The sequence below is a fragment of the Cynocephalus volans genome, chromosome 13 (assembly GCF_027409185.1).
Source record: "Cynocephalus volans isolate mCynVol1 chromosome 13, mCynVol1.pri, whole genome shotgun sequence".
Classification (NCBI taxonomy): Eukaryota; Metazoa; Chordata; class Mammalia; order Dermoptera; family Cynocephalidae; genus Cynocephalus; species Cynocephalus volans.
The window spans coordinates 78742098-78765123 of record NC_084472.1 but is presented as its reverse complement, the minus strand read 5'-3'; the positions used below and the strand labels follow the sequence as shown (position 1 = coordinate 78765123).

The following is a 23026-nucleotide window of genomic DNA, read 5'->3' as shown; positions in this document are numbered from 1 at the left end:
TGCTGACACAATGTCCTGCATATATGTGAGTAACTGAGTAATAGTGATTCTCTTCTTCCCTTCCCCTAATTTATTTTTGGTCAGGGAGCATCCCCAGTTCTAAGGATCAGAACATACTAACCATCTGGTCTGAGACTAGCTGTTCAACACCAAATTGTGTTTTCTAAAATCCTGGCAAAATAGAACTTGCAAAAATTAGCCTCAGCCTCAACCAATTATCAAAATGGATAGAACAATACTTCCCGTTTTAAGCAAAAGGATGTATGGAACAAAGGTAATTTATGGCTCTGAAATGAGCTTTTCTGTGTAATTATGGTCAGAGTTTGTATCTGATCTACATGTTTAGGCTCTTTGCCTGATATGCAATGTTATTTAAGTCAGCTGAATTCAACAAATATTTACTAGGGTGCCTTTTATTTTCTCAGATATATTAGGAAAGAGGCATAGAAAGATAACTTAAGACACATCCCCTGACCCGAGAAATAGGGAAGACCAAAAGTTAAACAAAAAAGTTTTGAAGTAAAAAATTGTCAATGAGATTGTAGATGAAGGAGAATAGAATGAATTAGGTTATTTCAGACATAGGAAAGAACATGTGAAAAAAATATGTGACATAGCATGTATATTTATGCATTCAATTTATTCAACAAAAAATGTATTGGGTACCTATTATTTGCCAGGCACTGTTTTAGGTACTTGGGATACATCAATGAACTTCATGAGACAAAAATCTCTGTCCTCCTGGAGCTTATGCTCTAAAGGTAGGGGTGAGGTGGGGCACACATGCAATATTTGGGTGAAAAGGGTCCCAGACAGAGGGAAGAGCAGTGCAAGGGACCTAAGCAGGCATCGACCCTGGTGGGGTAGAAGATCACCAAAGAAGCCAAGGTGAGACAGGAGCGGTCAGAGATGAAGTCAGAAGTAATGGAGGGCTAGATCATGTGCTGGGGACCAGCAAGCCATTTGCTGTGGCTGGAGTACAAGGAGCATAGTGGTGAATTTCAGACGATGATACCCAAGAGGTAGGCAAGAACCACATTATGAAGAGCCTGGGGTGCAATGTGAGGTCTTGATTTTTCATGCAAGTGTTGGGGAGTGGTCACTGGAGGAATCGAAACAGTAGAGTCATGGAAATATATTTAGGGAGGCAGTGAGGAGGATGTGGTAGGGGTAGGCAGGCATTGGGCTGCAGTGAGAGAGAACAGTCAGAGGCTACTGCAATCACCGAGATTTCAGCTGATGCAAAAGCAAAAGCACTGGGGATGAGTTGGGGGTGATCCAGGGAATGAGCTGAGGGATATTTGAGAAGGTAAACATATAGGGTGTTCTGATTAATAGGATGTGGGGCTTGAGGTGGAGGGGAGAGGTGGATGATTGGAGGAAAAGTAGTACTGAGGAAAGAAATGCAGAAAGAGAAAGGATTGGGCATGGGAATGATGATTTCTGTTTTAGGTATAATGAACTGGAGATGTTTACAGGACATCCAGGTTTAGATGCCCAGTGAGCAGCTGGCTGTATACTAGACCTCAGGACAGCTCCTCTACATAAAGTGGGGAGAATTGAGTTACTCTCTCCTGTTCATTTCCAGGTAAGTAGAAAAAGTAATTATAAAAGAACATACAATGAAAGAGAATGCTTTTGTGAGAGAGAACTTCCTGTCTAATGCCTTTTGTGTCTAACATGTATAGGAGGAAATGAAGACTTGGAATTGTGAGACTAGTTTGTAATCCTAGTTTTTTCCCTGACATTATGCTTTGATGGTCACTTAGTTTGTCATTGATTCAGGTTTTCCATTTGTAAAATGAATGGAGTCGGGAGGAGCAGAGTGGGATGAGATAAGGAATGAAAAAATCTGTTTTCCACCTCTTAGGGCTGTGGAGAATCATGAGGTTGACAGATGGCTGTCCTTTGAGCTCTCTGGAAGAAAGACAGGTTAGGTAGGCTTTTGCTGCTTGTTTTTACTGTCAGCCTCTGAGAGAAGGCAAATAACACCTTGACAGCATAAAAAGGACAAAGCAGTCTTACTGTCTACCTTTTCCATTTTTTCTTTGATAGGTAGACTTCCTCAGAGGAGGAAAAAATTGGTCTTCCTGCCTCAGTGGTTAATTTGGCTAATCAGAAATAACGCTCCTTAATGCCTTGATCAAGCCCCTTGGTGTGTGTGTTGCTCCCTGCACTGACTTTTCTGGGCTACAGGTAAGTGATGTGCATGACCTGGCCTCAATTTTCCTCAGAGCAGCTGAATCATTAAAAAATCTATGCTGATGTATTAGATCCCTGCTCTTCAAACCATTCAAAGATTTCCTGCTCTCTTAGCTAAATTCTTAGCATGCTTGCAAGGTCATGTACAGCCCTGCCCCTAGCCAGATGTCTGGCCTTACAGTTCATCATTTTCCTTCACATTTATGCATTTCAACTGGTTTCTCTCTGTTCTTCTATGAAAACCTAGATCCTGCCTACGTCAGGGACTTTGCACAAGTTGATCAGGATGTCTGGGATCTTTTTCTCTATTGCTTTCTTTGCCTATTTAATTCCTACTTATCTTTTAGTTCTCCATCTAAAACTTAGTCAGAGATGCCTTTTCTATTCTTCTGACCTGGGTAGAGCCCAGTGTTTTATGTTCTGATATCACTCTGTACAGTGAATTTATGTAAGTATTTGTCTGCTTTTGCTTCAGACTGAAAGCTCCATGATTAGAAGAAACCCATCTGTTCCATATCTTCTTTCCATTTGTCCATATAGCTTTATCTCTTCTCAATAAACTTGCTGGGATTCATGTAAACGTAATAATAGCTGCTTTTAATCTAGTGTGTATTTATGTGTCAGGCAGTGCTAAATGTCCTACCCAGATTCTCTGATTGTTTTTTCTACCTAACTGCTTAAGTAACCTGAAGAAATAGTGAATGTGGACAAACAGGAAGCTAGATTCAGTTACTCATTCATTCAACAAATACTAATTAAACACCTAGTATGTGCCACATAGTGTTTTAGGTGCTGGAAATACTGCATGAAAGAAAGCAGATAAAAATCCCACTCTCATGAAATTTACATTATAGTATTCAGCTATAGCTAAATTGTTAAAATAGTACAGAAATGTACAGTATAGAAATACAACAAGTTAGCCCATCTTTTCCTGTATGTAAACCTACTTGGGGAGCTAAAATCAAATCAGGAGATAGCTTGTTGAACACATGGAATAGTAATAGCTATCATCAATTGAATTCTTACTATGTGTCATGCTCTAGGTGCATTTAAATTTTATTTAGTCATTGCAATAATCTTCTAAGGTAGATACTATTATTATCCCCATTTTCTTTTCTTTTTTCCTTTTTAAAATTTATTTATTTGGTTATTTTATCATTACACAATGTAAAACTTTTTTTGTGGCCCTTTTCTTCCTAACCCACCCCCCGTCCCCCTTTCTCACCTCTGGTGGCCTCAATTTCATTCTTTCCTTTTGAAAGTTCAAAGAACTGTTAAGATGGTTGTATCTTTCTTTCTTTTTTTTCAGCTCCCACTTATGAGTATGGACATTTGCTATTTATCTTTCTGTCCCTGGCTTATTTCACTTAACATAATTTTCTCTAATTTCATCCATGTTGCTGTTAATGGCAAAACTTCATTCCTTTTTATGGCAGAGTAGTATTCCATGGTGTATATATACCACATTTTCCTTATCAAGTTGTCCGTTGATGGACATTTACATTGATTCCGTGTCTTGACTATTGTGTAAATACAGCTGCAATAAACATGGCAGTGCAGGTATCCCTTCAACATGATGATTTCCACTCATTTGGGTATATACCTAGAAGTGGGATTACTGGATTGTATGGCAGCTCTATCTGTAGTTGTCTGAGGATCCTCCATACTGTTTTCCATAAAGGCTGCACCAATTTACAGTCCCACCAACAATGTAGGAGTGTTCCCCTTTCTCCACATCCTCACCAGCATTTGCTATTTTCTGTCTTTTTGATACTGGCCAATCTAACTGGGGTGAGATGATATCTCAATATGGTTTTGATTTGCATTTCCCCAATGCTGAATGATGTTGAGCATTTTTTCATGTGTCTGTTGGCCATTTGTACATCTTCCTTTGAGAAATGCCTATTCAGCTCCTTTGCCCATTGTTTAATTGGGTTACTTGTTTTTTTACTGAAAGTTGTTTGAGTTCCTTGTATATTCTGGATATTAATCCTTTGTTGGATGCATAGTTTGTGAATGTTTTCTCCCATTCTGTAGGATGTCTTTTTGTTCTGTTAACTGTTTCTTTAGCTGTGCAGAAGATTTCTAGTTTGATATAATCCCATTTGTTTATTTTTTCATTCTTATTGCCTGTGCTTTCGGAGTCTTGCTTGTATATTATCCCCATGTTAAAAATGAGGAAACAGAAGTAAGGCAGTTTCTGAAGGTTCCAGAGCCAGGACCCAGAGTTGAGCCAATGACTTAAGTCTCAGCCCCTGGCGACCCAGAATCTGTGTTCTTACTCTCTAAGTTATGTTTAAACCCTCTTCTTGGCCAAGCCAGTTAATAGTCTTGCTCCAACCCCACACGTGCTTGGCAGGGAAGAATTGACCTTATCAGCAAATACTAATTTAAGTCACCATATTTCCTATCATCAAGATTCTTTTTTATTTGACAGTCTAGATTTTGGCAGGCATTCAATTCAGGAAGACTTTGTCCTTAAATCAGAGGCTGAGAATTGTATGTGATAGAGCCTTTCTACTTCTACATGACCAGAGAATGGCAGGTAAGTATGTGAGGTAAAATGGTAACTGGTAGGAATATTGCTAAGTTGAAATGTCGAAAATTAGATGGTTGTGACAACTAAGCGACTTCAGCTGGGTTAGACACACAGATAAAAACCAGAATAGAAAAATAACACTATCTGTTGAAATGTTAGCTTCATTGCTGGGGTGAGTACATGGCCTGCCTCGGAGTTAGCCTTCCTCTTTGACAGATGGCTGAACTGTCAATTTGAACTGAAGTCTTCTGCATAGGGATCATAATTTGTTAAGGTACAATAACTTAAGTCTTCTATTACAAACAGGGGAACACTGCAGACTTTGTGCATCTGGTTTTCAGCAAGATGTTTGAAAAGTCCATCTTTGTTTTCTTATGGGCAAGCTAGAGAAAGGTGGCCTAGAAGATACTCTTATTAGGTGAATTGTATCTGGTTAAGCAATTTCCACCAAATCATGCTCACTAATGGATCAATGTCTCCACTATTATATGTTAGAGGGCTCAGTTCCTGACTTGGGGCATTGGGATCAATAACTTAGATGAAAGTATGAATGGATGCTGGTCCAATCCATGGACAGAACCAAACTAGTTCAATTGCTAATAAATTGGATCAAAGAGTCAAAACCTACATTAGGATAAATGTGATGACATAGAATTTAATAGAAACAAATGGACAGGTACATGAATGTAAAAGATGAACCGCAGAGGTACAAGATTGAAGAAATGTGTCTGTGTAGCAAAACATGAACTGATGACTGTGGGTTTTTTTGTTTGTTTTAAATACAGAAAGCTCATTAAAAAGCCAAGTGTGTGAAGTAAAGTGGAAAATCAATCAACTCAGGCTAAAATAATATAAACATTGTGATAGAGTTTGGATGTATTGTCCTCCCAAAACTCATGTGGAAATCTGATCCCCAATGTGGCAGTGCTGGGAGCTGTTTGAGTCATGGGGGCGGATCCCTCACTGAATGGATTAATGTTCTCCCTTGGGGGTGGGGGTAGTGAGTGAGTTCTTGCTTTATTAGTTCCCGTGAGAGCTGGTTGTTTAAAAGACGCTGGCACCTCCTGTCTATCTCGCTTCCTCTCACCATGTGATCTGCTTGTACCCACTGGCTGCCTGCCATTTTCCACCATGAGTAGAAGCAGCCTGAGGCCCATGCCTAATGCAGCTGTCCCAGAATCACAAGTCAAATAAACCTCTGTTCTTTATAAATTACCTAGTCTTAAGTATTCTGTTATAGAAACACCAAAAAATGGACTAATACACATTGCTCATAACAAAGGGTGCTAGAAACTCATTCTACCTTCCTTGATTAAAACACACCTAGACTACTGTGCTCTGTTCTGAGCATCAGGCTTCTCTCTAGGACTATCTGGAGCACATTAGGAGTGAGTGTCTGGGGGACTGAGGTAGATCCAAATGAAGTCATATGAAGAGCAGTGGCAGGAAATTGGGCCATTTAGTCAGAAGTAAAGATTAAAGTCCAGGCAAGCATAGTTCAAATATTTGGGACCTGTCTTGAGTAGAATGGATTAAATTTAATCTTTGTGATACCAAAGGTGAGGGAAGAGGTTTCTCACAGTTGGGATAGTCCAGAAATGAGTTGGCTGACGTGGGAGAATGTGACCACCCGAGTACGACCACAAGTCCAGGATTTTGTAGGGATTTCATGTGTCAGAACCAAGGTTGAATTACATATTTTTTTTTTTGTTAAACTCATATACACTTTCCTCATTTTAGGTCCTAAGTCAACATTTTACCAGAATGATTTAAAATAACAACTTTGTGGCCTTTTGTCTGGCACCTTTGTGGACCGGCATGATTTTATTAGCTGATGGGCTAAAACCCTGGCATATATTATAAGTTACAATAAAAGAGTCCCATGTGGGCACATGCCAAGAATTCCACCCACTCAGGAGGGAGAAGTAGTGCTGCGTTGTTATCCATTGTTATCAAGTCAGTCTGGCAGGTACCTTCGGCACTTCCTGCTTGCTGTTATTTTTAAGTCCTTTCTTATGGAAATTAAACTATAAGAACTACCCAGAAAGCAACTAAGAAAAGTAATTTAAAATCTTCCATTTTTGGTCTTTGGGGAGGTTGTATATATGGTTTTGAGACAGAGAAATGTTTTATATTTTATCCAGCACAGCTTGGGGTTCATGATGGAGGGGTTCCTATCAGTAAACAAACCCAGTGGTTCCTGTAAGCTAGTCATTGAGAGCTTATTTTGGAACTTCATATATTAGATGTTAGGCAGGCCATATAGACATTTAAAAAGTTCTTGCCCTCAGATCATTAAGGGGAGACAAGTGACTGACTACACATAATACAGTGTCACAAGTACAAAGAAGAGAATGAAATGGTATAGGAGTGCAGGCAGAGGGGCAAATTCCAGCTACAGCAGGAGGGAGGAGGAGGTTAAAGAAAGTAGGTAAAAATTGAAGCTAGAAAAGTGTGCCTCCACCTGACTGCCTGGTAGAACCTCTTTGGAGCTTTCAAAAAATATTAATAGTCAGGTCTGACCTTCTAGAGTGCCTTATGCCCATAGCATGCTACATTAATGAATGTACTTTTATAATGTTTTGATACCTGGTGCTTTTTATAATGTTTAGTACTTTAATGCTTGGTTTCTTTTTTGCTTCTTCAAGTTTTTCTTGGCTATTCTTGGCCTTTTTATTTTGATGTAAATTTTAGAATCAGTTTATCAGTTTCTCTGAATAATCTTGTTGGGATTTGATTGATTTTGCATTAAATGTACAGATCAATTTGAAAACTGACATGTTCAGAATATTGAGTCTTATAATCCTTGAATATGATAGACCCCTCTATATTTTTAAACATTCCTTGATGATGTTTTATAGTATTTTTGTGTAAAGGTCTTGAACATTTCGGGTGAGATTTTTTTCCTAGTTATTTGATGATTTTCATGATGACCAAATGGAATAACTTTTTAATTTCATTTTCTATTTTTTGTTGCTAGTATATAGACAACTGATTTTCATCTTGGGGCTATGCTAAATTTACCCATTAATTTTTAATAGTTTAGCTGCATCGTCCTTTGGATTTTCAAAATACCAAAACATGTCATCTGTGAATAGACTGTTTCATTCTTTCCTTTCTAATTCTCATACCTTTAAATTTCTTTATCTTGCCTGATTACACTGACTAGGATTTGCTGTACAAGGCTGAATAGAAGTGATTATAGCCTACACCCTATTTTATTTCCAGTCTCTGTAGAAAAGATTTAACATTTCGCCTCTGAGTGATGGTGGTTGTGGGTTTATGCATATGCCTCTTATTAGATTAAGTTATTCCATTTCTATTAGTTTACTTTCTCTATGGCTAAGGCTACTTAGTCAGATGGTAAAAACCTGAGGATTCAACAACAGACCCATGTATATAAGGCTTCTTGACTTACAACAAAAGTACCACTTCAGTGCATTAGAAGAAATGGTCTTTTAAACAAATGGTGATTAATTAATTGCATATAGATATGCAATTCATATATATATACATATATATATAGGCATATATATATTTGTATACATACATTTATGAATCCACCTCATTTTACATTATACACGTAAAAATATTTCAAGAAATTATATACCAAAATGTAGAAGATTAAACAATAAAGCTTCCAAAGATAACTTAGAAGACTATCTTCATGACTTTGGTATAGGCCAGGGTTTCCTAAACAGGACACAAAAAAACACTAGTCATAAAGAAACACTAATCAAAAGTGTTTTCATCAAGACACTCCACTAGAGAGAAAAAGGCAAGTTACCGACTGGAATAAGATATTGTAATACGTATGGCCAACGAAGCACTTGTATCTAGATATATTAAAAAATCCCTAAAAATCTGTGAGGAAAAGGCAGATAACCCATGTTAAAAAATGGTCAAAACACTTAAGTTCTTTCATCGTAGATATCCAAAATGGCTAACAGACATGTGATATCACTTTACAATCACAGAATAAAAAGAAGAGAGAAACTGACAAGGCCACGTGTTGGTGAGCATGTGGAGCAACTGGATTCTCATGTGGTGCCTGCTCCCTGTCCATGGTGAAGGCCTTACCACTTCACTGCATGCTGGCCCAGCTTCCAGCAATCAGCCACTGCATCTCTTTGCCTAAGGACTTTCTCCGGCCTCAACAACAGTTCTGTCTGTAACAGCAGCAGGCCAGACATGTCGGAGAATAACTCCCTTCGAGAGCAGTCCTAACTGAAGATTGACTGAAGTGGTGTATAAATATCCCAACTCCCTTGCTCTCTGATGTGTGTTTTATATCATTTCTAGAGATCTTTGGTAGGACTGAGCTCTAGCTGCCCACAGTAGTACCTGCTTGTTAATGCACCCTTTATCGGCTCCTATCTCTTCCCCATTTCACTTCCTCCTTCCCTACCAAGACTTTTTTTGGGCCACCTTCCAATGAACCATTTGCACTCAAATTCTACCTTAGGGTACATCTCTGGGGAAACTCGAATTAAGATATATGTTGTACTCCAATAACGTTTACTTAAAAAGAAGAGGGCATGGGAGATAGCTCTTAACTTTGGGAGGATAACAACAGTTAATGTTGCTGAGAAAAGATTGCTTCAATGATGATGCAGTATATCAGGATATACCTCGCCACTAACATCAATATAGAAAGTACATTTGTCACCCACACAGATGGAAATTTGATTACACAATCAGAAACTGTGCTAGAAGTTTTACATGGTTTATCTATTTAATTATCATTCCCATTATATTGATAAAGAAGTGGAAAGTGATAGATGCAAAATAAATAACTGAAGATCACATTACGATTTCATGATGAATTAGGATGTGTTAAGCCTGACTAACTCTAAGGCTCAACAGGCAACCATTATGTTGACCAGATCATGAAGGGTCAGGATGAGAATTAGGAGATGAGGGCGCTTTATCTTCTACTCAATGAGAAACCAAGCGATGTTACAAAACAGAGGAATGCAATGACCAGATTTCATGGGAACTTCCTCTGACTTCAGGAGGGAGGATGGGTTGGAGGGGGAAAGTTCAGGAGGCAGAGAGACCCTTTAGGAAGCTACTGCAGGAATCCAGGGGTAAGATGGGAAGGGCTGCAACCAGGCCAGGGGCTGAAGTGTCAAAGAGGGCATGGATTTTAGAGATATTGACTGGGGGGTGGGGGAGGCGAGACAAGTTTTAGTGATCAGTTAGATGTGGAGGTTGAAAAAGAAAGACAGTTTCTCCTTTCCAATGCTGGGTAACAATTTAAATATTTTTACTGAGGTTGTTTCAACAACTCACTGTTCTCGTAATAGGGGTCCCCCTGGTGGTAAAAGAAAACCAAGAATGGGATTCTTCATCCTGGGTAGCTGCTGTTGTGGGATACAGTTGTGCAATGGAACATAGTCATAAATCACAGAATAGAGGATGCCCTTCTCCTTTTGTAGTGGCAAAGAGCCACATCTAAAAATAACTGAACGCTGATAGCTGCTGATGGACCAGAACGTGGGGCCTGACAACAACATCCACCCATTCAAACAAGGTAGCTCTGGGCACCTTCTTTCTCCAAATCTCTATGTAGCTGGGAGGAGGGGTTGGCTGGCATCAGCAGCACTGAATCCAACAAGCATTGGGAACTCTCCTAGGGAATATTGATCTCATTTCTTAAGAATGTGGCAGAGGAAAGAGCTGAGTCTTTAAAGACTTATTCACCTGAGTTTGAGTGTTGGCTCTGCCACAAATCTGTTAGTATCAGTTTCTTCCTGTGTAAATTATACATAATGGTACTTACATGATTGCGAGGTTTGAGGTAATGTGTGTAAAGCACTAGCTCAATGCCTCTTTAACAGTTGGAGATGATCATGGTGATTACCTTAGGAGCTTAGGAGATGGCCCACTGCAGCTCACTAGGTAGTTAGTACAGTCTTGCGGATCCTAGTTTATTCATGAATATGCTAATATAAAGGGGCAGCTTCAAAGCAAACTCAAAAGATTGTTAAGCTGTTAGAAGCCCCAGGGCCAACTAGTGGTCTCAATAGACTAGGCAGCAGCACCCCAGAGAGATTTCTCCCTGTGTGCTTTCTCTCTTTAGGTCTTGGGCATAGCCCTTGGAATAAACAAGAGGACTTGTCTAAAACAAGTACATTTGAATAGGCCTGAGTCATTGACCAAGATGAGACATCTCAGAAACTTTCCATTTTGAGACTTTGGCGTGTTCCTGATGAAGTATAATTACCTTGCTTACTGTATAAATACACATTGAGGGTTACCTTTTGCTAAGCAATGCAAAGCCAACAGCTACAAAAAGATCTGAGCTGAGAGCCACAGCACAACTGCATCTAGTGGGTTCTTTTCACCAATCCCTGAGGATCCTGGAAAGGTTTTAAGTGTTAAAGCTCATAAGAGTTAGCTCTTGAAATCACTGAAGCCTGTTTTGTTTTTCTCCCCAGGAGCTCAGTGTGCACATGTATTGGTTGGTCTTATCCATTCTGTAAGCTTTTGTAAGCTCCCTAATGAAAACAACTGTATTTCCTTGGCTTAATTGCATATTATTGAGTGGTCTGTCTGTCTCTCATGCTGTGAATGTACAGTAATGAGAAATGTCCTGTTCATTAGGGACCACAAGCATACTAGGCGAATGGTGAAGAAGATGTTTTATTGATGTGTACAGGAAGTAACTTCTTAACGGTCAGAATATAACCATTAAAAAAAATAAAGATTACTTTGTGTACCATACAGACTGTGTCAAAATGAATAGCAAAAGGGTTTCACAGATTAATCATTTATTATACATTTCATAAAGAGAACAGTGAGGTTGTCCTATTGCAGTGATTCCCCCGACCCTCTTATTATATCTGACACCATCTTCTTAGCAGTTCTTTTGATTTTAAATCATTTTGTAGACAGACATCATAACAACTGACACTTTGTACTTTTTCTGGGCGCACAGTCGCAGTCTGCAAGGTGCTGGGGGTGGGTAGTGGTGTGCAGGATAAACTTTATACACAAGTCTGCCTTTGAGTGAATGTGGCTTTAGGGGCCCACCTGTAAGAGGTGGAAACGAGAATGTTTATTGAGGAAACAAGTGTCATGACCAGTGGCCCCTGTATTGATTGTCCATGGCTTCTTCCCCTCAGCTTTCTGTTATTTCTGGGGACAGTGACCTTGCCTCAGCCACAGGATAGCCAAGCTCCTGATTAAAGGGGTGGGTATTACATTTTCTTTATAGCCTAAGGTAAGGCTGGATTATGCCAGGGTGGGAAGAAGCCGATGGAGGACATCTTCTACCTGGCCAGGAAGGCCCTGGCAGCTCTGTGGGTTTGAGGAGCAGAATGGAGCCTCTGGGGTAATTGCTAATTGACGACCAAGTCCTGCCTCAAAAAGCAAAGAAGTTGAAAAACAATTTTGCACAGTATTCTAAAAAGTTATCAAAAGGAATGAAAATATTTTAAGGGAATAATTAAATTGCACTTTATTTTATTAAGTCAATAAAATGTACATTTATATAGTATTTGTTTTTGAACTATTTTCCTGTCATTGTTAACTTTATAATTCTTTAAACTTTCAAGTTTCCCAAATGAATTTTCCTTTGATACATTTAGGATTTTGGCCAAATTACAAATGAGTCACTTTTTGTATAAGGGGTGCAACAATTTTATCTACATAGATATATAAATATTTGTGTAAATGTAATTGTCTTAATCCAGACAGGTCCCAAGCAAGTGAGCCTGAGATATATAACAAATAGGCATCAATCTCTGTGGCTGTATGTGTGCATGTGTGTGTTGTGAACTGGGATTCTTAAAAAGCATGCATGTGTATATTTGTTTATTGGATACATGGCCCCTCTTTGGGAGGTGGCTGGGCTAAGCCTGGACCCATCCCCCGTAGTGCTAGTGTTCTGGCTCAAAGCCATTTTTCAGTCATAATTGATTGTGATGGATGTATACATAACAAGCAAAGCCACGTCCCTTCCTATACATGGTGGCTTTATCTTAATGTATGTTTGTGATCTCCAATTGTGTGAGCCAATGTGTGTGTATGTCTGTCCCATGTGTTTTCAAAGAAAATTTTGAGTTAGAAAACCTTAGGCTACAACAGTTTGAGAATGACCACAATGAACTGACTCTCACCTTCCGGTATCCCCAGAGCTGGTTCCCCTTCATGCCATGACAGTCATAGAGAGTGACTGGGCTGTTGTGTGAGATCGCATCGAAGCAGAATTTTCGGGTGTGCAGTGGCTCACCAGGTCGAACATCTTCTCTCCATCCAAAGGTAAAGAGCTAGCAAAGCAACAATAGCAGAAAAGCTGCAGTGAGTTTATTTTGGAGAGAAGATTCGAGAGCAGGGGGAGGTATGTCTTTTTAGCAATGGAGAGCTCTGCTTTGTGATCTACTAGAAAGACTCATGTCTTGGCATAATAGAGTGTTGGAAAAAGCATGTGTCATGAGGTGCTGTAGCAATAACAGCTGCAGCTTTTGCCCAGGCTGCCAAAACATGCAAATAGGGAGTTCCCAGTTAGCTCTGTGTGTGTGTGTGTGTGCGTGCGTGCGTGCGTGCGTGCGTGCGTGCGTGTGTGTGTGTGTGTGTGTGTGTGTGTGTGTGTGTAGGGGAAGATGGGGGAAGGGGGGAGGGGGGAGAGAGGATGAGAGAGAGAGAGAGAGAGGTTGAAGGAGGAGAGAGGGAGAGGGAGGATTTTTAAATAAAATGTTACTGGATCAAATGCTACATAGCATAAATGAGCAAATTAACTGAAAAACAAAAACAAAAACAAAAACCAAAAACCCCAAAAACAAGGAGTACAGTTGAGCTGAATTGATGCTAGCACCTTGAAAAAATCTAAAGGAAAGCTAAGCTTGATGAAGTAAAGAATAGGCAAATTAATATTTTAGAATTGGTAAGAGTAATTCTGCAGAGCAATATAGAATTTCTAGACTATAACTCACAGTAAGAAACACAGTTTACACACATACATGATTTCCCCTCACCCCAACTGAAACAAGTTTCACGAAATGATATTTACACTTAACAGCATTTAATAGACTCTTACAATCCATTCAAACTTTTCCTATCCTAGTCTATCCTATTTTATCCATCCCAATCTATTATATTAAAAATGATACTTATGATTCACTAAATTGATTTTATGATATATTAAATCAACAAACAAGCAACATTCATGTAGCAGAAGGGCATTTTCTTGAGTTATTTGAGGCTGGATAACAGTTGAGGGGTGCAGTAGGAGAAATCCTTAAGTAAGTGGGAAAGTGGACTAGATGAGCCGTATGATTTCTTCCCATTGGAAAATTCCAGTAAGGTTACATAATTCTTACAATAGGACTTAAGGCAGGCTGGCTGTGTGAAGCCAAGCTGTGAACTGCAAAATAAAGAAGAGCTGTCAGGGAGACCGTGTTGATATAAAAGCAGGCACAATACTGAGCTGTATGTAGATAGCACACTTATTAACACTGACCCGGCCCTCAGTATATTTCAGTTTTATGTCCTGCCCAGGAAAGAAAAGGTAGACTCTGGCAGAATTCTAGGATGGCTGACAAAAAGTGAAGTGGTGGGAGATCTGAAGAAAAATGGGAGTGGGTTAAGTGGTCTGAAGAAAATAAGAAAGAAATGATCTAAATCAAACATATGAAAGACAGTTGCCTGAGTAATGGTCAGTGACTATATTCTGATTCTCTGGAAGGCAGAACACAAGAGAGTATTTTAAACAGAAGGACAAGGGGTTTTAGGTTAGGCATTTGAAATAGATTTATGAGGAAGAATTGTGTAGTCTCTTTTCCTAGAGTTTTTTTTTTTTAATTTACTTATTTTTTAAAATATATTTGTGGACTGAGACATTTTTAGGTTCATTTAAATCCTGTGCAGAAGAATGTCTTCTCGAGGAACTGTCTATGCAGCTATACCTGATTTTATCACTCTCTTCTAATTAGAATTTGCTACTCCCTTAGCCTTTGAAATACTGAGCTCCTCTGTTATTTTATAACTCTGTCTTGCCCATCCCTCTTTTGTCTGACTCTTCAACACAGGTGTTGCTCAGGATTCTCTCTTGGACCCTGTCCTTGCACCTTCCCTGGTTGGTCTTAAACACTCTCAGTTCAAGTCTCCCCAATGTCCTGATACCTCATCAATTGCATTATGTCTGGCTGCTTGTAGGATTTCCCAACTGCATGTGACATGGACATTTCAAATTCAACATATCCTGAACTCAACTGATTTTATTTTGTTTTACTCCTTTGTCTTGTTTTAGTTGGTGATAATATCATTCAGCTTGGCAGCCTGGGAGTCTTTACCTCCTTTGTCTTCCTTTCCATCTTCATCTAATCAATTACCAAGCCTGGCCACTTTTGTTTTTCTGGAATTAGTCCCTTCCTCTCTATCTCCACAACCACTGATCTCAATATCTTTTGTCTGGATTCATTGCAATGACCTCCTAGCTGTTTACATTTTCCCCTCATTTTCCATTTTTGGCTCCCTACGTCTGTGCTCTTCAGCCCCCAGAGAAGCCTGTTTCAATGCCTATTTGACTGTGTTGCCTCTCAACCTAAAATCCCACCAACATTTTCTCATAAACCTTAGAGAATAAAGCTCAAACTCTTTAACATGTGAAGAACTTTGCACAATCTGGCCTTTGCTGTTCTTCCCAGCTGCATTCCTTTCCTTTTAGTGTATGTTCCAGTGCCACTAAAATGTTTGTAGTTCCTTGCACAAATCAGGCTATATTTTGTGTTCTGTAACTTCGTTCATGAGAGTTCCTTTGGTTATAAGGGCAACAACATTCACCAGCCAACCTAGTTAATGCTCATCAGTCATTTAAGGAAGCTTATCCAGGAAGCTGTCCTCTTTGAGCTGCTCACTTCTTTCTGTTCCTTCCCTTATTTCATCATGATCATCTCTTTATGTTTCTGTATTCCTCACTGGACAGTGAGATCCTTGATGCCAGTGGTTGTATCTTTTTTATCTTTGTGTTTCTAGCATCCAGAACAATTTATGATGCATAATAGATGCTCAGTAAAATTTCTATTGAATAAATAACACTTGCTCTCATTATATTAATAGAATGTTGAGATAATTGTCAAGATGAATGAATTAGTCTCTTTAGTCCTTCAAATCAATCTGTGCTGTTTGTGTCTAATTACAACAATAGCAATGATAATTATCATTTTTTGAATTTTCAATGTTGATGATTCTATATTTAATTACCTATTATTTGGATAGAAATTCCCTGGCCTATAAACCTGCTATTAGCTTTGGTTAAATATTTATTTTATTTAAATGTCATATTTCCCTGGTAATATAAGCAGTTCCACCCAGTGTAGCAACAAGTGGTCATGATTGGTTTATTCATTTCCCTCTTTGTCTCTGTCTCTTTTTGGTTTTTATACTCTGAGTGGAAAGGGACTGTAACCACTACCTAGCACAGTCCTTGTTATACAGTTGGGGAAAATCAGGCCTGCGGAGGCTACGTAGTTGCCTCTGCCACACCTCAAGCATCCAGGCTTCTTTTATAGGCGCTATTTTTATACTTTTTATTAAATGGATCAGTTAGGTCCAAAAGAATACCTGTGTTACAGCATACACAGACAAATCTGCCTGTTGGACGGACTTACTCATCTATTGCCACAATTATATCTCAGGGCATCCTTAGGTGACTTTTGTTTCTTGTTTCTGGGTTTGTTATAATACAATGCTCATTCTTACATTTGTAGACTGATTGTTAGACTGAAATTTTTGCAGTGTTTTATGTTTTTTTTTTTTTCATCATTACTTATTATCATTATTACTACTTGGTGATTACTTTCCTGCATCCCAGGTGATATGTCTTCCGATTGTATCAATTGCTTTATTCTTCTGCACCTACCATAGTCAAATTTTTTCTCTCTTATGTCATTGAAATACTTTTTATTGCCATTTATCTTATTCTAATGTTCATGTCAAACCAATCAGGCATTGAGTCTTTCATTCATTAGGCACATTTTCCTGTGTGCAATCTTGTCAAAGCAGAAATAAGCAGATATTATGAAACTATATTCATTGTTTGCTTTGGGTAATATTATTGTGACATTCATAGTTTGTCTCTTATTCGTGGGCTGTTCTCACTAACCAAAGTATTTAGAGTTCATTCAGGTTTCTTGTACAATAATCCCTGATTTTTTTTATTCCAACCTCAATTCCCTCAATTTAAAGTAAATTGAGGTTTATTTCTCCACTTTCTTCTTTCAAGTTATACTTGTAAGTATAGATTTAGAATGATAACTCATTTCTTTGCTTTAATATTAATGTGGAATGTGTAATGCTGCCTTGATCTGTACTGTATTATATAAATAAGCTCACTAGCTTTGGTACTGTAAATATACTTATTATCTTAATCTGCTACCTGACTTGAGATAATTGAAAATATTTTTTCTCTCCGTGGATAGTTATATTTTATTTCATCGTTATGTGGTTTGCAGAAATCTGAGATATAGCATGTTTCTCATTGCACTGTATACTCAAGCATACTCATCTGTATGCTCTGTCCTGATGGTGAGACTATTCTTCCCAAAGGAAAGGAATTTGTTCTTTCGCTGCATGCATCGACTTGCTTGATCTCTGTTTGCTTATCTCCCCTCCAGGCCTTGGAAAAAGAGCATTTGTGTGCTTCCTGAGCAGGGTGAGAGCCTGCTGCAATGCTTCCTCCCCAGCATGAGATCAGAGCCTGTGCTGGGTCTGTAGAGTGAGCACAGCCAAATTAGGCCACAGGGCTCCTGCTCCTCCCTCTCCTCTCCCTTGCACTCGTAATGGGAGTGAGCGAGTCTTCTTTCCAGCCCTCACTGTCTTATTAGGATCTATTTTGATTTTTCTTTCTTGTTCCCTAAAGGAAAGTAAGAGTCAGCATACAATGCTAAAGTGATATCAAACAGCTAAATAGATTGCCTGGAAAAATGAATCATACATTTGCTTCCTTCACAGAAGCCAGATTAGTCATCACTAGTGTTCTGCAACAAAAGCCATTTTATTCTAAACGTGCTTCCATGGACTCCTCTTTATCTCTCATGTAACAATTTTGTTTATGCATTTGTGTTTTATTTTTGTTTTTTTGGGGGGGAAAAAGAAAGAGGATCATTTCAATTCTAAGAAATTCCACCTTTGTGTTCTTTGAATGCTTTTGAATTAAAAAAATACCCATAATTTTCTTGTCCTGACATATTTCTTTTATCATGCAGAAATTTAAGGAATGAATCCTAATTTTTATGTCATTGAGTAATGTACTGAATAAGGCCTACAGTTAATTACTGGCAAATGAAGCAGCTTGTCATATTTTAACTTCCAAGTCAATATATGGTGATACATATTTTAAATATGATGCATTTTTCACCTCCTGTCGACCTTATTTAATCTTCCTGTAGCTTCATTTTTAGGGTCTCTAGAGACTGGAAATCTTTTTAAAGAGCTAGATTAACTGGTGTTTTTGTTCCGTCTATGTAGTTTTCTGCTTGTCTAGTGCTGCTCTCTGGTGACCATATCTTGAATTACAGCCCATAGATTTTTTGCATTTTAGCCGCAGGTGGGAAAATAAATTAACACTTTTTAAAGTGTATGCAATATAGTTGGTGTACTTATATTCATTTTCAGGTGTCAAATAAAATGTGTAGGCCAGAGCAGATTTCATTCCAGAATGTTACTGGATAGAAATATTGAACCTGATTGAGGCATTCAGTATGCTTCATCCACCAGGTGGCCAGGTGTGTTTCCTGGTTGGGCTGAATAGTAGAGAGGAATTTAGCTCAAGAGATGAAGCTTTTTCTTATGGCTTGCTCCTTTTTCTTCTTTCTTTTAAAAGAACATCCTTTTGCCAACTGATAGCCTCTTAAGCCTTCTCTCTTGCTCTCAGGCTGAAGTCAGAATTGCCTGTTGGAGGAGACAGTCCAACGCTGTTCCTCAGATCCCTGGCAACATCCTTGTGGGGCTTACAGAAAGTGCTAGAGCAAGGAGGCGGCAAGGCAGTTTTCACTGATATTTGATTCCTATCAGTAAATCCTGGAGCCACAGAGCCTTCTTGAAAACCCCTCTGGTACGTGTCCACACACCGCAGGATATATTTGAATGAGTGATAACTAGTATTTGGAGACTATGCTGGGAACAGATAAATGGAGACAAAGTCACAGCTGCCTTGGGCCTGAGAGAGATTTCTAACTTGGTATTAGCATAAAGAGATTTTGTGGGTGCGTGTGAGAAGGCAGAAGGGAAAGTACATTTACTCTGCACCTACTACATGTGTGACATGCTGTTCTATCCTAGATATTATTTATTCTCCTAACAACCCTGTCTATGAGTGGGGTATTATTGTTCCTATTTAAAGATGGAGGAACTATGGCCTAGAAAGATTTAACAATTTCACAAGGCCACATGATTTAAACTGAAATCTAGATTGGCCTGACTGCAAGGCCCAGGATCCTTCTAGAACACTATGAGGCTGTGGGGTAATAGTTCAAGGACCGGACGGACCAGTGGTTAGTGGGGAGGCATTGTTGTTTGACTGAATTAATTCTGGACTGTTCCGTAGACTTGGTCTATTTCTGTTTTCCTGATGTCATGCTGCTCTGTGTTGTAATGCAGGGTGGGGGTGGGGGACAGGACGGGCAATAGGGTGAGGAGAGGAAGGTGTCCACATACTGAATCTCAATGTACCTGAACAACACTTTAATGTCCTAGGCTGGGTGGCGGGCCTTTTCTAGTTTAATATGCAAGATGGACACTTGAAGAATATAGCTATAGGAGAGCAGTAATGCCTTTCTGGGGACTGCTTGTTTGCTTTTTTGGTTTTCATAAGAGAGGCATTATGGACAATTCTGGAAAATTGAAAGAACAGGCAAGGCGTACTATCCTGAACTTGGGAAATATCTGCAGAGGAAGAGAACAGAATAGGATGGGGGAAGGAGTTTTAACAGCATCTATAAATTTTTATTCTTTTAAAAATACGACGATGGCTGTCGATACCTGTTAAATCTGTATGATGAATGCACAAATATCTTCTATAATATTTTCTATAGTTTCCTATGGGAATATTTTATAATTTAGGACTAAAGCACTGAAAAGGGGCAGACACAATTCTACCCACTATCTTTTCTATTTCCCAGGTGACACAGTGGGAGGAAAGTCCCAAGACTTTCAAGTTTGAAAGTGGGTTAGAATCATACCTTGCTTAAGCTGAGCTGCACTGAAATGTTTTACAATCAAAAACAGTACCTAGTCTTAAAGTATCCCATGAAATCCATGTCAGGTATTGTTGTCTCAAAGATATCTTTCATGCTTAAGATCAAAAACTACTACTATAACAAGGTCTATGTAATGTGCTTTTTTCAATATACAGCCAGAAGGGAAAAATAAGATTGGATAATGTCCCAAACCAGAAGAACAGAGTCTTTCTTTAAAAACATGAAATATAGTTGGAAGACTGCTATAGCACTCCACAGGCTTTTTGTGTTTTAAAAATTATCATTCTGGGAAAGAAAATAAAAGTAGGGTTACAATCAACAGTTCTACCATCCTTTCTACTATTTAAAGCATATTTGTACACATTATCTCAATTGACTATCACAACTTCTCTGAGAAGAAACAGAAACAGAGAAGCCAAGTGAATCACTTAACTACAGAGCTGGTGGGTGACAGAACGGCGACCTCCCTCCAGGCCCACGTGCACCCCCTAGAGGTCTGCTCCCCCTGCTTTCCTCCATGCCTGCCTCCGTCCCCTCGCAGCCCCACTGCCATGACTTCTGGGAGATGACATGCCTGTTCATGAGACCATGTCCTTTCAGAACCATCCTTGACACAGATATCCAGTCTCAGCTCGGTTCCTGTGGCTCCATGCTTGCTGTCCACACAGAGGTTTGCTGCCACGTTTCGAATCTGTGGAAATAAGAAAGAACATTGAGCATGGGGCTGTTTTTTATTGTTGTATCGCAGCTCCTGTCAATCCTTGTATGGATTATGTAATACATGATTGTCTTTTTGATTACACGACTATTGAATGCGGCCCTGAGTTTGTATGCAATTGATGAAGAAAAGCAGAGAATGAAATATGACGTGGTCTACTCTATATGTGAAAGAATATGAGATGGTTAAACAGCAAAATGGCAGCTGGTTGCAGCAAAGGAATGTGTTGATAATGCAACCTCGGAAGTAGCATAGAGTTCATGACTTCTGTAAAATGGGAGATTTTTCTTTTTCGGGGAGTGCTTAACTTGGAATTTGTTATCTTCCTGCTTCGTAGCACCTTTTACCATTACCATGCTAGCGGGGAGAGAGATCCAACAAGAAGCACTGATGCAGGTAAAGGGTGTGATGCAGGAGCCTGAGTCACTTAGCCCGTATGGCTCTGGGCAGGATATGGTGACCTTAGAGTCCACTTTGGCTGTAATGGTCTTGGTATACACCTGTTGTCATAGTTTAGCATTTAGACAGTACTATTGTAATACTATACTGGATGAAGATTGTCTCCCCGAAGCCTGAACTTTGAAAAGTGTAGAGTGAGAAAAAAAGTGTAATCCTTTACAATTATCATATTAGCACTGAAATAAGGAACTGAATAGTTAGGGAAAAGGGTGAACAATGAAATGTTGTATCAAGAGCAGAAACAGCAACAGAAGCAGAGTCCAAACAGAGATGTGTCCTTTTGTCATCGTTTCCTGGACAAATACACCTGTTAGTGTCAGAGCCACAGCCTGTAGTAGAGTTGGATATTGTTTGTAATTTGTTACTTAGGTGTGTATGTGCACACAGGTTCAATTATCTTAATCCTTTTTATGCCTTTATGTAGACCTAGATTATGATAATCCCATTATGACAATGGAAACAAGAACAGAATGGACCTAAATGACCATTTCAATCAAGGTTCTTTTGCCTGGAATGAGTAGATAAGGTGAGGAGTTTCTTCACAACAGAAGAATGTCTGAACTGGACCTGTTCCCACTGGGAAATGAAGTAGAGAAGCTTATCATGAAATATACTGGGTATCATGAGAGGAGTAAATGACGCAGGGACAGAGATGGTGGCGGTGGAGGGGGCTACCTTATGTTTCATTTCCTCTTGAAGTAGAGGTTGGTATAATATCATTCAGGAGGGAATCAATGTGGTGGGGACTAGTTTCCTTATTCAGGGAATTTGGCAACAGGTTGGGTTCATTTTCCATACTGGACCTCTACTTTAAGGGTCTCTGTCCCTGATGACAGGGGAATATGAAATAATGTAGGATAGAGGGCAACAGTCCTTAACCTACTTTGGCCTACAGATCTCCCTGAGAATCCAAGGAAAGCTATAGACATTTTTTGCAAAAACAAACAAAACTGTAAGTTGATATATGTAAGCAGTTATATATTCATTTTCCTGGAACTCATCGACTACAGGTTTGAATCCTGAATTAGGGAAAATGCTTGCCTACGACCTCTCGCAAACTAATTGTATCCCTCCTCTTAGTAGTTGGGAGATCCAGAAAAACAGGGAATGTACTTGGCTGGGTGTTGGAATGCACCGGATTCACTACTTCTTTTACCTTTTCTCCACCTTCCCTAAAACAAGTACCAGGGAGAAACTTTTCCTCTGGAATTTGGGGGGCCAAGCTTAAAATTGTATCCCTCCTCTTAGTAGTTGGGAGATCCAGAAAAACAGGGAATGTACTTGGCTGGGTGTTGGAATGCACCGGATTCACTACTTCTTTTACCTTTTCTCCACCTTCCCTAAAACAAGTACCAGGGAGAAACTTTTCCTCTGGAATTTGGGGGGCCAAGCTTAAAATAAGCCTTTTGTAAAATCAATGTCTTGATGTGTGATGGTGTTTCTCTAGTGAAATAGAAACACCCAAAAGGTCAGCGTTAGATTTTGCTCTCGCTGTCTGGAGCCTGGCACTCTCCGTAAAGCTCCTATTTGATCTCCTTATCTGAGTCCAGTGTGTTGGTTTTCTAAAGCTGTCTGTAACCTGAGAGCTGCCTGATAAAACTCTGGGCAGGTGTCTGTTCATTCTTGGGCCTTTTGACTCACAGACACACTCTTCGAGAGCCAGTATCAATTCATACTGAAGATATCTTCAGGGTGCTATTATCCTCTCTACTTGAGTCTAGGAGCTCTGAACCACATTTGCGGAAAAAAGGCTTGTAGGTCCATGGTCACTTGGCTATTGACGGAGAAGTTTGCCTTCCTTTGTCAGCTGGCATCTGAGCTCACTCTCTAGAGGGGTCTTCTCTTGGAAAAGGAAGATGTGGGGAAGAAAAGAACACGCACAAGCCAGGGTCGCTGAGGGGCAGA

The 23026-nt window shown here is 39.4% G+C and overlaps 1 protein-coding gene across 1 annotated transcript in view; it reads right to left on the bottom strand.

Annotated features, from left to right (window-relative positions):
- The window catches only part of GALNTL6 (polypeptide N-acetylgalactosaminyltransferase like 6), a 1082002-nt gene that overhangs the window by 4727 nt on the left and 1054249 nt on the right, over positions 1-23026 (bottom strand). Inside the window, exons 10-11 of the mRNA XM_063077473.1 lie at positions 20519-20635; positions 12868-13017 (exon numbers count right to left, since the gene is read on the bottom strand). Of these exons, the coding sequence (XP_062933543.1) occupies positions 12868-13017; positions 20519-20635 (267 nt within the window). The remainder of the gene's footprint in view (positions 1-12867; positions 13018-20518; positions 20636-23026) is intronic.